At 46.8% G+C, this 14844-nt stretch overlaps 1 protein-coding gene across 3 annotated transcripts in view; it reads left to right on the top strand.

Moving 5' to 3' along the window:
- Positions 1 to 60: 60 nt before the first annotated feature.
- The window catches only part of mto1 (mitochondrial tRNA translation optimization 1), a 34654-nt gene continuing 19870 nt past the window's right edge, over positions 61 to 14844 (top strand). Inside the window, exon 1 of one of the 3 annotated variants that reach the window (XM_069188341.1) lies at positions 61 to 473. In XM_069188341.1, the coding sequence (XP_069044442.1) occupies positions 61 to 473 (413 nt within the window). The other 2 variants (XM_069188342.1, XM_069188343.1) reach the window with 2 other exon arrangements.

Raw genomic sequence — 14844 nt, 5'->3', positions numbered from 1 at the left:
CCGGCCCGACACGGAGCCTCAGAGCCTCACCCGGGGGCGGACCGCAGCGCAGGCGGGGCGATGTCCCGGCCGGTCCTGGCGGCTGGCTCGGTTCCGATCGAACCCCAGACCCGCGCTCCTGATCCAGCGAGCAGCACCAGCAGATATCCGCTGCGGCGGCCGGGCCGGGCCGGGCCGGGCCGGGCTCGGTCTCACTCTCTCCCCGCCTCGGCGCCGCTCCCGCAGTCTCGGCACCGGTCCGGAACAGCTCCTCCGGGTCCGGGTCCGGGTCCGACCGTGACGATGGCGAATGTTTTCGCCACGGCCGTGAAATTTCGCGAGCGAGTGTCTGAGTGTGTGTGCAGCCCCACGGCCTCTCGCGATAATCCGGGAAAGGAAGAGGAGGAGAGCAGACCGGGATTCAACGGGAAAAACTTTATTAAGACCAGGAGCGGAGCGGGACGGGTTTCCTGGCGCAGGCGGCGGAGCCGGAGGTCCGAGCGGGACAGTGACCTTCCTCCTTCACTGACTGGCGGAGTCACAGGGCCAGATAACAGAGCGCCAGCAGACACTGACAGTACAGACACAGTGATATATACACACAGGGAGCATACTGAGAGCCAGGAGATCACACACTGTGTTATTATTATTGAGAGACGGGCTCAGTGTCTGTTCCTCAGGCTGGGACAGGAGATCACACACTGTATTATTATTATTGAGAGACAGGCTCACTGTCTGTTCCTCAGGCTGGGACAGGAGCTCACACACTGTATTATTATTATTGAGAGACAGGCTCACTGTCTGTTCCTCAGGCTGGGACAGGAGATCACACACTGTATTATTATTATTGAGAGACAGACTCACTGTCTGTTCCTCAGGCTGGGACAGGAGATCACACACTGTGTTATTATTATTGAGAGACAGGCTCACTGTCTGTTCCTCAGGCTGGGACAGGAGATCACACACTGTATTATTATTATTGAGAGACGGGCTCACTGTCTGTTCCTCAGGCTGGGACAGGAGATCACACACTGTATTATTATTATTGAGAGACAGGCTCACTGTCTGTTCCTCAGGCTGGGACAGGAGATCACACACTGTATTATTATTATTGAGAGACAGGCTCACTGTCTGTTCCTCAGGCTGGGACAGGAGATCACACACTGTGTTATTATTATTGAGAGACAGGCTCACTGTCTGTTCCTCAGGCTGGGACAGGAGATCACACACTGTATTATTATTATTGAGAGACGGGCTCACTGTCTGTTCCTCAGGCTGGGACAGGAGATCACACACTGTGTTATTATTATTGAGAGACGGGCTCACTGTCTGTTCCTCAGGCTGGGACAGGAGATCACACACTGTATTATTATTATTGAGAGACGGGCTCACTGTCTGTTCCTCAGGCTGGGACAGGAGATCACACACTGTGTTATTATTATTGAGAGACGGGCTCACTGTCTGTTCCTCAGGCTGGGACAGGAGATCACACACTGTATTATTATTATTGAGAGACGGGCTCACTGTCTGTTCCTCAGGCTGGGACAGGAGATCACACACTGTATTATTATTATTGAGAGACAGACTCACTGTCTGTTCCTCAGGCTGGGACAGGAGATCACACACTGTATTATTATTATCGAGAGACGGGCTCACTGTCTGTTCCTCAGGCTGGGACAGGAGATCACACTGTATTATTATTATTGAGAGACAGGCTCACTGTCTGTTCCTCAGGCTGGGACAGGAGATCACACACTGTATTATTATTATTGAGAGACAGGCTCACTGTCTGTTCCTCAGGCTGGGACAGGAGATCACACACTGTATTATTATTATTGAGAGACAGGCTCAGTGTCTGTTCCTCAGGCTGGGACAGGAGATCACACACTGTATTATTATTATTGAGAGACGGGCTCACTGTCTGTTCCTCAGGCTGGGACAGGAGATCACACACTGTATTATTATTATTGAGAGACAGGCTCACTGTCTGTTCCTCAGGCTGGGACAGGAGATCACACACTGTGTTATTATTATTGAGAGACGGGCTCACTGTCTGTTCCTCAGGCTGGGACAGGAGATCACACACTGTGTTATTATTATTGAGAGACAGGCTCACTGTCTGTTCCTCAGGCTGGGACAGGAGATCACACACTGTATTATTATTATTGAGAGACAGGCTCACTGTCTGTTCCTCAGGCTGGGACAGGAGATCACACACTGTATTATTATTATTGAGAGACAGGCTCACTGTCTGTTCCTCAGGCTGGGACAGGAGATCACACACTGTATTATTATTATTGAGAGACAGGCTCACTGACTGTTCCTCAGGCTGGGACACGAGATCACACACTGTATTATTATTATCGAGAGACAGGCTCACTGTCTGTTCCTATGGCTGGGACAGGAGATCACACACTGTATTATTATTATTGAGAGACGGGCTCACTGTCTGTTCCTCAGGCTGGGACAGGAGATCACACACTGTATTATTATTATTGAGAGACGGGCTCACTGTCTGTTCCTCAGGCTGGGACAGGAGATCACACACTGTGTTATTATTATTGAGAGACGGGCTCACTGTCTGTTCCTCAGGCTGGGACAGGAGATCACACACTGTCTTATTATTATTGAGAGACGGGCTCACTGTCTGTTCCTCAGGCTGGGACAGGAGATCACACACTGTATTATTATTATTGAGAGACGGGCTCACTGTCTGTTCCTCAGGCTGGGACAGGAGATCACACACTGTATTATTATTATTATTGAGAGACAGACTCACTGTTCCTCAGGCTGGGACAGGAGATCACACACTGTATTATTATTATTATTGAGAGACAGGCTCAGTGTCTGTTGCTCAGGCTGGGACAGGAGATCACACACTGTATTATTATTATTATTGAGAGACAGGCTCACTGTCTGTTCCTCAGGCTGGGACAGGAGATCACACACTGTATTATTATTATTGAGAGACGGGCTCACTGTCTGTTCCTCAGGCTGGGACAGGAGATCACACACTGTGTTATTATTATTGAGAGACAGACTCACTGTCTGTTCCTCAGGCTGGGACAGGAGATCACACACTATATTATTATTATTGAGAGATAGGCTCACTGTCTGTTCCTCAGGCTGGGACAGGAGATCACACACTGTATTATTATTATTGAGAGACAGGCTCACTGTCTGTTCCTCAGGCTGGGACAGGAGATCACACACTGTATTATTATTATTGAGAGACGGGCTCACTGTCTGTTCCTCAGGCTGGGACAGGAGATCACACACTGTATTATTATTATTGAGAGACAGGCTCACTGTCTGTTCCTCAGGCTGGGACAGGAGATCACACACTATATTATTATTATTGAGAGATAGGCTCACTGTCTGTTCCTCAGGCTGGGACAGGAGATCACACACTGTATTATTATTATTGAGAGACAGGCTCACTGTCTGTTCCTCAGGCTGGGACAGGAGATCACACACTGTATTATTATTATTATTGAGAGACAGGCTCACTGTCTGTTTCTCAGGCTGGGACAGGAGATCACACACTGTATTATTATTATTGAGAGACAGGCTCACTGTTCCTCAGGCTGGGACAGGAGATCACACACTGTATTATTATTATTAAGAGACAGGCTCACTGTTCCTCAGGCTGGGACAGGAGATCACACTGTATTATTATTATTGAGAGACAGGCTCACTGTCTGTTCCTCAGGCTGGGACAGGAGATCACACACTGTATTATTATTATTGAGAGACGGGCTCACTGTCTGTTCCTCAGGCTGGGACAGGAGATCACACACTGTATTATTATTATTGAGAGACAGGCTCACTGTTCCTCAGGCTTGGACAGGAGATCACACTGTATTATTATTATTGAGAGACAGGCTCACTGTCTGTTCCTCAGGCTTTGACAGGAGAACACTGTACTGAGAGAGAGAGAGGGGTTAATACAGACACACTGACTGGACACTCCAGTACATTAACACTGCACTGAGAGAGAGAGGGGTTAATACACACACACTGACTGGACACTCCAGTATATTAACACTGCACTGAGAGAGAGAGGGGGGTTAATACAGACACACTGACTGGACACTCCAGTACATTAACACTGCACTGAGAGAGAGAGGGGTTAATACACACACACTGACTGGACACTCCAGTATATTAACACTGCACTGAGAGAGAGAGGGGGGTTAATACAGACACACTGACTGGACACTCCAGTACATTAACACTGCACTGAGAGAGAGGGGTTCATACAGACACACTGACTGGACACTCCAGTACATTAACACTGCACTGAGAGAGAGAGGGGTTCATACAGACACACTGACTGGACACTCCAGTACATTAACACTGCACTGAGAGAGAGAGGGGTTAATACACACACACTGACTGGACACTCCAGTATATTAACACTGCACTGAGAGAGAGGGGTTAATACAGACACACTGACTGGACACTCCAGTACATTAACACTGCACTGAGAGAGAGAGGGGTTAATACAGACACACTGACTGGACACTCCAGTACATTAACACTGCACTGAGAGAGAGAGGGGTTCATACACACACAATGACTGGACACTCCAGTACATTAACACTGCACTGAGAGAGAGGGGTTAATACAGACACACTGACTGGACACTCCAGTACATTAACACTGCACTGAGAGAGACAGGGGTTAATACACACACACTGACTGGACACTCCAGTACATTAACACTGCACTGAGAGAGAGGGGTTAATACAGACACACTGACTGGACACTCCAGTACATTAACACTGCACTGAGAGAGAGAGGGGTTAATACACACACACTGACTGGACACTCCAGTACATTAACACTGCACTGAGAGAGAGAGGGGTTAATACAGACATACTGACTGGACATTACGGTACATTAACACTACAATGTGTGGGGATATGATTTTATACTTTGGTAGTCTGTAGATTAGGAGTAAGAATGTTAGAGGTAGTAACTCAAATTTACCAGAAGGTGGCAATAGAGAGACATATCGTTTTGGCACTACAACTACAGTGTGTATATGAAACTGGAAAATGAGATCTTAGTATAACATAAATATTCGATTCTACTGTAATGAGACTGTAGCCCCTATTGTAACAGGACTGTTGTACTATACTGGGACTGTAGCTCCTAATGTAACAGGACTGTTCTACTGTACTGGGACTGTAGCCCCTATTGTAACAGACTGGTCTACTGTACTGGGACTGTAGCTCCTATTGTAACAGACTGGTCTACTGTACTGGGACTGTAGCTCATATTGTAACAGGACTGTTCTCCTGTATTGAGTATATAGCCTTTAAATTGGAGAATTTTAATGCTGTGCTGTTACTTTAACTTCATAATGTTGCACTTCTGTTTTTGTTACAAATCTGATTTTTTAGAGTAAGATCCTATATACAACGACATACGGTACCATCTTGTTCTAAAGTGTAATCGTGTAAGTGCGCGTGTACATGAGACATTACGGTAATGGCAGCCGAAATGGCGGCGCCCACAGACACGCGGGACGTGTCCGCAGACAGAAGGGGATAACCGCGGCCTGACTGACGGGGAGACTTCACCGCCTCACAGTGAGCCCTCATCATCCTCATATTGCCGTATTGATGGACATAGGAGAATGAGCTCGAAACAGCGCTGAGCTGCTAGTTACCATGGGACAGGCGAGGGGTCTGAACAGACACCTCCACGGCCGACGCGTGTTTTCTTTCTTCTCTTTTCAGCGTGGAATAAACCCGTTGTCTATTATTCACTTCTTCCATTGCAGCCTGCGCCTGCTGACACAGCTGCCCACCTGAGCTATTCGGTACAGTGATGTTGACAGTGACCCTGTTAGTTACAGCAGTGTCAGTGACAGTGTCAGTGTGTAACGGGGTCAGTGGTGCTGGTGTTGACAGTGACAGTGGTGATTAATAATTATTAGTGCCAGTATTAGCAGCAGCAGTAGTTACAGCAGTGTCAGTGACAGTGTCAGTGTGTAACGGGGTCAGTGGTGCTGGTGTTGACAGTGACAGTGGTGATTAATAATTATTAGTGCCAGTATTAGCAGCAGCAGTAGTTACAGCAGTGTCAGTGACAGTGTCAGTGTGTAACGGGGTCAGTGGTGCTGGTGTTGACAGTGACAGTGGTGATTAATAATTATTAGTGCCAGTATTAGCAGCAGCAGTAGTTACAGCAGTGTCAGTGACAGTGTCAGTGTGTAACGGGGTCAGTGGTGCTGGTGTTGACAGTGACAGTGGTGATTAATAATTATTAGTGCCAGTATTAGCAGCAGCAGTAGTTACAGCAGTGTCAGTGACAGTGTCAGTGTGTAACGGGGTCAGTGGTGCTGGTGTTGACAGTGACAGTGGTGATTAATAATTATTAGTGCCAGTATTAGCAGCAGCAGTAGTTACAGCAGTGTCAGTGACAGTGTCAGTGTGTAACGGGGTCAGTGGTGCTGGTGTTGACAGTGACAGTGGTGATTAATAATTATTAGTGCCAGTATTAGCAGCAGCAGTAGTTACAGCAGTGTCAGTGACAGTGTCAGTGTGTAACGGGGTCAGTGGTGCTGGTGTTGACAGTGACAGTGGTGATTAATAATTATTAGTGCCAGTATTAGCAGCAGCAGTAGTTACAGCAGTGTCAGTGACAGTGTCAGTGTGTAACGGGGTCAGTGGTGCTGGTGTTGACAGTGACAGTGGTGATTAATAATTATTAGTGCCAGTATTAGCAGCAGCAGTAGTTACAGCAGTGTCAGTGACAGTGTCAGTGTGTAACGGGGTCAGTGGTGCTGGTGTTGACAGTGACAGTGGTGATTAATAATTATTAGTGCCAGTATTAGCAGCAGCAGTAGTTACAGCAGTGTCAGTGACAGTGTCAGTGTGTAACGGGGTCAGTGGTGCTGGTGTTGACAGTGACAGTGGTGATTAATAATTATTAGTGCCAGTATTAGCAGCAGCAGTAGTTACAGCAGTGTCAGTGACAGTGTCAGTGTGTAACGGGGTCAGTGGTGCTGGTGTTGACAGTGACAGTGGTGATTAATAATTATTAGTGCCAGTATTAGCAGCAGCAGTAGTTACAGCAGTGTCAGTGACAGTGTCAGTGTGTAACGGGGTCAGTGGTGCTGGTGTTGACAGTGACAGTGGTGATTAATAATTATTAGTGCCAGTATTAGCAGCAGCAGTAGTTACAGCAGTGTCAGTGACAGTGTCAGTGTGTAACGGGGTCAGTGGTGCTGGTGTTGACAGTGACAGTGGTGATTAATAATTATTAGTGCCAGTATTAGCAGCAGCAGTAGTTACAGCAGTGTCAGTGACAGTGTCAGTGTGTAACGGGGTCAGTGGTGCTGGTGTTGACAGTGACAGTGGTGATTAATAATTATTAGTGCCAGTATTAGCAGCAGCAGTAGTTACAGCAGTGTCAGTGACAGTGTCAGTGTGTAACGGGGTCAGTGGTGCTGGTGTTGACAGTGACAGTGGTGATTAATAATTATTAGTGCCAGTATTAGCAGCAGCAGTAGTTACAGCAGTGTCAGTGACAGTGTCAGTGTGTAACGGGGTCAGTGGTGCTGGTGTTGACAGTGACAGTGGTGATTAATAATTATTAGTGCCAGTATTAGCAGCAGCAGTAGTTACAGCAGTGTCAGTGACAGTGTCAGTGTGTAACGGGGTCAGTGGTGCTGGTGTTGACAGTGACAGTGGTGATTAATAATTATTAGTGCCAGTATTAGCAGCAGCAGTAGTTACAGCAGTGTCAGTGACAGTGTCAGTGTGTAACGGGGTCAGTGGTGCTGGTGTTGACAGTGACAGTGGTGATTAATAATTATTAGTGCCAGTATTAGCAGCAGCAGTAGTTGCAGCAGTGTCAGTGACAGTGTCAGTGTGTAACGGGGTCAGTGGTGCTGGTGTTGACAGTGACAGTGGTGATTAATAATTATTAGTGCCAGTATTAGCAGCAGCAGTAGTTGCAGCAGTGTCAGTGACAGTGTCAGTGTGTAACGGGGTCAGTGGTGCTGGTGTTGACAGTGACAGTGGTGATTAATAATTATTAGTGCCAGTATTAGCAGCAGCAGTAGTTACAGCAGTGTCAGTGACAGTGTCAGTGTGTAACGGGGTCAGTGGTGCTGGTGTTGACAGTGACAGTGGTGATGAATAATTATTAGTGCCAGTATTAGCAGCAGCAGTAGTTACAGCAGTGTCAGTGACAGTGTCAGTGTGTAACGGGGTCAGTGGTGCTGGTGTTGACAGTGACAGTGGTGATTAATAATTATTAGTGCCAGTATTAGCAGCAGCAGTAGTTACAGCAGTGTCAGTGACAGTGTCAGTGTGTAACGGGGTCAGTGGTGCTGGTGTTGACAGTGACAGTGGTGATGAATAATTATTAGTGCCAGTATTAGCAGCAGCAGTAGTTACAGCAGTGTCAGTGACAGTGTCAGTGTGTAACGGGGTCAGTGGTGCTGGTGTTGACAGTGACAGTGGTGATTAATAATTATTAGTGCCAGTATTAGCAGCAGCAGTAGTTACAGCAGTGTCAGTGACAGTGTCAGTGTGTAACAGGGTCAGTGGTGCTGGTGTTGACAGTGACAGTGGTGATTAATAATTATTAGTGCCAGTATTAGCAGCAGCAGTAGTTACAGCAGTGTCAGTGACAGTGTCAGTGTGTAACGGGGTCAGTGGTGCTGGTGTTGACAGTGACAGTGGTGATTAATAATTATTAGTGCCAGTATTAGCAGCAGCAGTAGTTACAGCAGTGTCAGTGACAGTGTCAGTGTGTAACGGGGTCAGTGGTGCTGGTGTTGACAGTGACAGTGGTGATTAATAATTATTAGTGCCAGTATTAGCAGCAGCAGTAGTTACAGCAGTGTCAGTGACAGTGTCAGTGTGTAACGGGGTCAGTGGTGCTGGTGTTGACAGTGACAGTGGTGATTAATAATTATTAGTGCCAGTATTAGCAGCAGCAGTAGTTACAGCAGTGTCAGTGACAGTGTCAGTGTGTAACGGGGTCAGTGGTGCTGGTGTTGACAGTGACAGTGGTGATTAATAATTATTAGTGCCAGTATTAGCAGCAGCAGTAGTTACAGCAGTGTCAGTGACAGTGTCAGTGTGTAACGGGGTCAGTGGTGCTGGTGTTGACAGTGACAGTGGTGATTAATAATTATTAGTGCCAGTATTAGCAGCAGCAGTAGTTACAGCAGTGTCAGTGACAGTGTCAGTGTGTAACGGGGTCAGTGGTGCTGGTGTTGACAGTGACAGTGGTGATTAATAATTATTAGTGCCAGTATTAGCAGCAGCAGTAGTTACAGCAGTGTCAGTGACAGTGTCAGTGTGTAACGGGGTCAGTGGTGCTGGTGTTGACAGTGACAGTGGTGATTAATAATTATTAGTGCCAGTATTGGCAGCAGCAGTAGTTACAGCAGTGTCAGTGACAGTGTCAGTGTGTAACGGGGTCAGTGGTGCTGGTGTTGACAGTGACAGTGGTGATTAATAATTATTAGTGCCAGTATTAGCAGCAGCAGTAGTTACAGCAGTGTCAGTGACAGTGTCAGTGTGTAACGGGGTCAGTGGTGCTGGTGTTGACAGTGACAGTGGTGATTAATAATTATTAGTGCCAGTATTAGCAGCAGCAGTAGTTACAGCAGTGTCAGTGACAGTGTCAGTGTGTAACGGGGTCAGTGGTGCTGGTGTTGACAGTGACAGTGGTGATTAATAATTATTAGTGCCAGTATTAGCAGCAGCAGTAGTTACAGCAGTGTCAGTGACAGTGTCAGTGTGTAACGGGGTCAGTGGTGCTGGTGTTGACAGTGACAGTGGTGATTAATAATTATTAGTGCCAGTATTAGCAGCAGCAGTAGTTACAGCAGTGTCAGTGACAGTGTCAGTGTGTAACGGGGTCAGTGGTGCTGGTGTTGACAGTGACAGTGGTGATTAATAATTATTAGTGCCAGTATTAGCAGCAGCAGTAGTTACAGCAGTGTCAGTGACAGTGTCAGTGTGTAACGGGGTCAGTGGTGCTGGTGTTGACAGTGACAGTGGTGATTAATAATTATTAGTGCCAGTATTAGCAGCAGCAGTAGTTACAGCAGTGTCAGTGACAGTGTCAGTGTGTAACGGGGTCAGTGGTGCTGGTGTTGACAGTGACAGTGGTGATTAATAATTATTAGTGCCAGTATTAGCAGCAGCAGTAGTTACAGCAGTGTCAGTGACAGTGTCAGTGTGTAACGGGGTCAGTGGTGCTGGTGTTGACAGTGACAGTGGTGATTAATAATTATTAGTGCCAGTATTAGCAGCAGCAGTAGTTACAGCAGTGTCAGTGACAGTGTCAGTGTGTAACGGGGTCAGTGGTGCTGGTGTTGACAGTGACAGTGGTGATTAATAATTATTAGTGCCAGTATTAGCAGCAGCAGTAGTTACAGCAGTGTCAGTGACAGTGTCAGTGTGTAACGGGGTCAGTGGTGCTGGTGTTGACAGTGACAGTGGTGATTAATAATTATTAGTGCCAGTATTGGCAGCAGCAGTAGTTACAGCAGTGTCAGTGACAGTGTCAGTGTGTAACGGGGTCAGTGGTGCTGGTGTTGACAGTGACAGTGGTGATTAATAATTATTAGTGCCAGTATTGGCAGCAGCAGTAGTTACAGCAGTGTCAGTGACAGTGTCAGTGTGTAACGGGGTCAGTGGTGCTGGTGTTGACAGTGACAGTGGTGATTAATAATTATTAGTGCCAGTATTAGCAGCAGCAGTAGTTACAGCAGTGTCAGTGACAGTGTCAGTGTGTAACGGGGTCAGTGGTGCTGGTGTTGACAGTGACAGTGGTGATTAATAATTATTAGTGCCAGTATTAGCAGCAGCAGTAGTTACAGCAGTGTCAGTGACAGTGTCAGTGTGTAACGGGGTCAGTGGTGCTGGTGTTGACAGTGACAGTGGTGATTAATAATTATTAGTGCCAGTATTAGCAGCAGCAGTAGTTACAGCAGTGTCAGTGACAGTGTCAGTGTGTAACGGGGTCAGTGGTGCTGGTGTTGACAGTGACAGTGGTGATTAATAATTATTAGTGCCAGTATTAGCAGCAGCAGTAGTTACAGCAGTGTCAGTGACAGTGTCAGTGTGTAACGGGGTCAGTGGTGCTGGTGTTGACAGTGACAGTGGTGATTAATAATTATTAGTGCCAGTATTAGCAGCAGCAGTAGTTACAGCAGTGTCAGTGACAGTGTCAGTGTGTAACGGGGTCAGTGGTGCTGGTGTTGACAGTGACAGTGGTGATTAATAATTATTAGTGCCAGTATTAGCAGCAGCAGTAGTTACAGCAGTGTCAGTGACAGTGTCAGTGTGTAACGGGGTCAGTGGTGCTGGTGTTGACAGTGACAGTGGTGATTAATAATTATTAGTGCCAGTATTAGCAGCAGCAGTAGTTACAGCAGTGTCAGTGACAGTGTCAGTGTGTAACGGGGTCAGTGGTGCTGGTGTTGACAGTGACAGTGGTGATTAATAATTATTAGTGCCAGTATTAGCAGCAGCAGTAGTTACAGCAGTGTCAGTGACAGTGTCAGTGTGTAACGGGGTCAGTGGTGCTGGTGTTGACAGTGACAGTGGTGATTAATAATTATTAGTGCCAGTATTAGCAGCAGCAGTAGTTACAGCAGTGTCAGTGACAGTGTCAGTGTGTAACGGGTCAGTGGTGCTGGTGTTGACAGTGACAGTGGTGATTAATAATTATTAGTGCCAGTATTAGGCAGCAGCAGTAGTTACAGCAGTGTCAGTGACAGTGTCAGTGTGTAACGGGGTCAGTGGTGCTGGTGTTGACAGTGACAGTGGTGATTAATAATTATTAGTGCCAGTATTAGCAGCAGCAGTAGTTACAGCAGTGTCAGTGACAGTGTCAGTGTGTAACGGGGTCAGTGGTGCTGGTGTTGACAGTGACAGTGGTGATTAATAATTATTAGTGCCAGTATTAGCAGCAGCAGTAGTTACAGCAGTGTCAGTGACAGTGTCAGTGTGTAACGGGGTCAGTGGTGCTGGTGTTGACAGTGACAGTGGTGATTAATAATTATTAGTGCCAGTATTAGCAGCAGCAGTAGTTACAGCAGTGTCAGTGACAGTGTCAGTGTGTAACGGGGTCAGTGGTGCTGGTGTTGACAGTGACAGTGGTGATTAATAATTATTAGTGCCAGTATTAGCAGCAGCAGTAGTTACAGCAGTGTCAGTGACAGTGTCAGTGTGTAACGGGGTCAGTGGTGCTGGTGTTGACAGTGACAGTGGTGATTAATAATTATTAGTGCCAGTATTAGCAGCAGCAGTAGTTACAGCAGTGTCAGTGACAGTGTCAGTGTGTAACGGGGTCAGTGGTGCTGGTGTTGACAGTGACAGTGGTGATTAATAATTATTAGTGCCAGTATTAGCAGCAGCAGTAGTTACAGCAGTGTCAGTGACAGTGTCAGTGTGTAACGGGGTCAGTGGTGCTGGTGTTGACAGTGACAGTGGTGATTAATAATTATTAGTGCCAGTATTGGCAGCAGCAGTAGTTACAGCAGTGTCAGTGACAGTGTCAGTGTGTAACGGGGTCAGTGGTGCTGGTGTTGACAGTGACAGTGGTGATTAATAATTATTAGTGCCAGTATTAGCAGCAGCAGTAGTTACAGCAGTGTCAGTGACAGTGTCAGTGTGTAACGGGGTCAGTGGTGCTGGTGTTGACAGTGACAGTGGTGATTAATAATTATTAGTGCCAGTATTAGCAGCAGCAGTAGTTACAGCAGTGTCAGTGACAGTGTCAGTGTGTAACGGGGTCAGTGGTGCTGGTGTTGACAGTGACAGTGGTGATTAATAATTATTAGTGCCAGTATTAGCAGCAGCAGTAGTTACAGCAGTGTCAGTGACAGTGTCAGTGTGTAACGGGGTCAGTGGTGCTGGTGTTGACAGTGACAGTGGTGATTAATAATTATTAGTGCCAGTATTAGCAGCAGCAGTAGTTACAGCAGTGTCAGTGACAGTGTCAGTGTGTAACGGGTCAGTGGTGCTGGTGTTGACAGTGACAGTGGTGATTAATAATTATTAGTGCCAGTATTGGCAGCAGCAGTAGTTACAGCAGTGTCAGTGACAGTGTCAGTGTGTAACGGGGTCAGTGGTGCTGGTGTTGACAGTGACAGTGGTGATTAATAATTATTAGTGCCAGTATTAGCAGCAGCAGTAGTTACAGCAGTGTCAGTGACAGTGTCAGTGTGTAACGGGGTCAGTGGTGCTGGTGTTGACAGTGACAGTGGTGATTAATAATTATTAGTGCCAGTATTAGCAGCAGCAGTAGTTACAGCAGTGTCAGTGACAGTGTCAGTGTGTAACGGGGTCAGTGGTGCTGGTGTTGACAGTGACAGTGGTGATTAATAATTATTAGTGCCAGTATTAGCAGCAGCAGTAGTTACAGCAGTGTCAGTGACAGTGTCAGTGTGTAACGGGGTCAGTGGTGCTGGTGTTGACAGTGACAGTGGTGATTAATAATTATTAGTGCCAGTATTAGCAGCAGCAGTAGTTACAGCAGTGTCAGTGACAGTGTCAGTGTGTAACGGGGTCAGTGGTGCTGGTGTTGACAGTGACAGTGGTGATTAATAATTATTAGTGCCAGTATTAGCAGCAGCAGTAGTTACAGCAGTGTCAGTGACAGTGTCAGTGTGTAACGGGGTCAGTGGTGCTGGTGTTGACAGTGACAGTGGTGATTAATAATTATTAGTGCCAGTATTAGCAGCAGCAGTAGTTACAGCAGTGTCAGTGACAGTGTCAGTGTGTAACGGGGTCAGTGGTGCTGGTGTTGACAGTGACAGTGGTGATTAATAATTATTAGTGCCAGTATTAGCAGCAGCAGTAGTTACAGCAGTGTCAGTGACAGTGTCAGTGTGTAACGGGGTCAGTGTGCTGGTGTTGACAGTGACAGTGGTGATTAATAATTATTAGTGCCAGTATTAGCAGCAGCAGTAGTTACAGCAGTGTCAGTGACAGTGTCAGTGTGTAACGGGGTCAGTGGTGCTGGTGTTGACAGTGACAGTGGTGATTAATAATTATTAGTGCCAGTATTAGCAGCAGCAGTAGTTACAGCAGTGTCAGTGACAGTGTCAGTGTGTAACGGGGTCAGTGGTGCTGGTGTTGACAGTGACAGTGGTGATTAATAATTATTAGTGCCAGTATTAGCAGCAGCAGTAGTTACAGCAGTGTCAGTGACAGTGTCAGTGTGTAACGGGGTCAGTGGTGCTGGTGTTGACAGTGACAGTGGTGATTAATAATTATTAGTGCCAGTATTAGCAGCAGCAGTAGTTACAGCAGTGTCAGTGACAGTGTCAGTGTGTAACGGGGTCAGTGGTGCTGGTGTTGACAGTGACAGTGGTGATTAATAATTATTAGTGCCAGTATTGGCAGCAGCAGTAGTTACAGCAGTGTCAGTGACAGTGTCAGTGTGTAACGGGGTCAGTGGTGCTGGTGTTGACAGTGACAGTGGTGATTAATAATTATTAGTGCCAGTATTGGCAGCAGCAGTAGTTACAGCAGTGTCAGTGACAGTGTCAGTGTGTAACGGGGTCAGTGGTGCTGGTGTTGACAGTGACAGTGGTGATTAATAATTATTAGTGCCAGTATTAGCAGCAGCAGTAGTTACAGCAGTGTCAGTGACAGTGTCAGTGTGTAACGGGGTCAGTGTGGCTGGGTGTTGACAGTGACAGTGGTGATTAATAATTATTAGTGCCAGTATTAGCAGCAGCAGTAGTTACAGCAGTGTCAGTGACAGTGTCAGTGTGTAACGGGGCAGTGGTGCTGGTGTTGACAGTGACAGTGGGTGATTAATAATTATTAGTGCCAGTATTAGCAGCAGCAGTAGTTACAGGCAGTG

Source organism: Lepisosteus oculatus, chromosome 4 (genome assembly GCF_040954835.1).
Source record: "Lepisosteus oculatus isolate fLepOcu1 chromosome 4, fLepOcu1.hap2, whole genome shotgun sequence".
NCBI lineage: Eukaryota > Metazoa > Chordata > Actinopteri > Semionotiformes > Lepisosteidae > Lepisosteus > Lepisosteus oculatus.
This window is presented reverse-complemented; position numbering and strand designations above follow the sequence as displayed.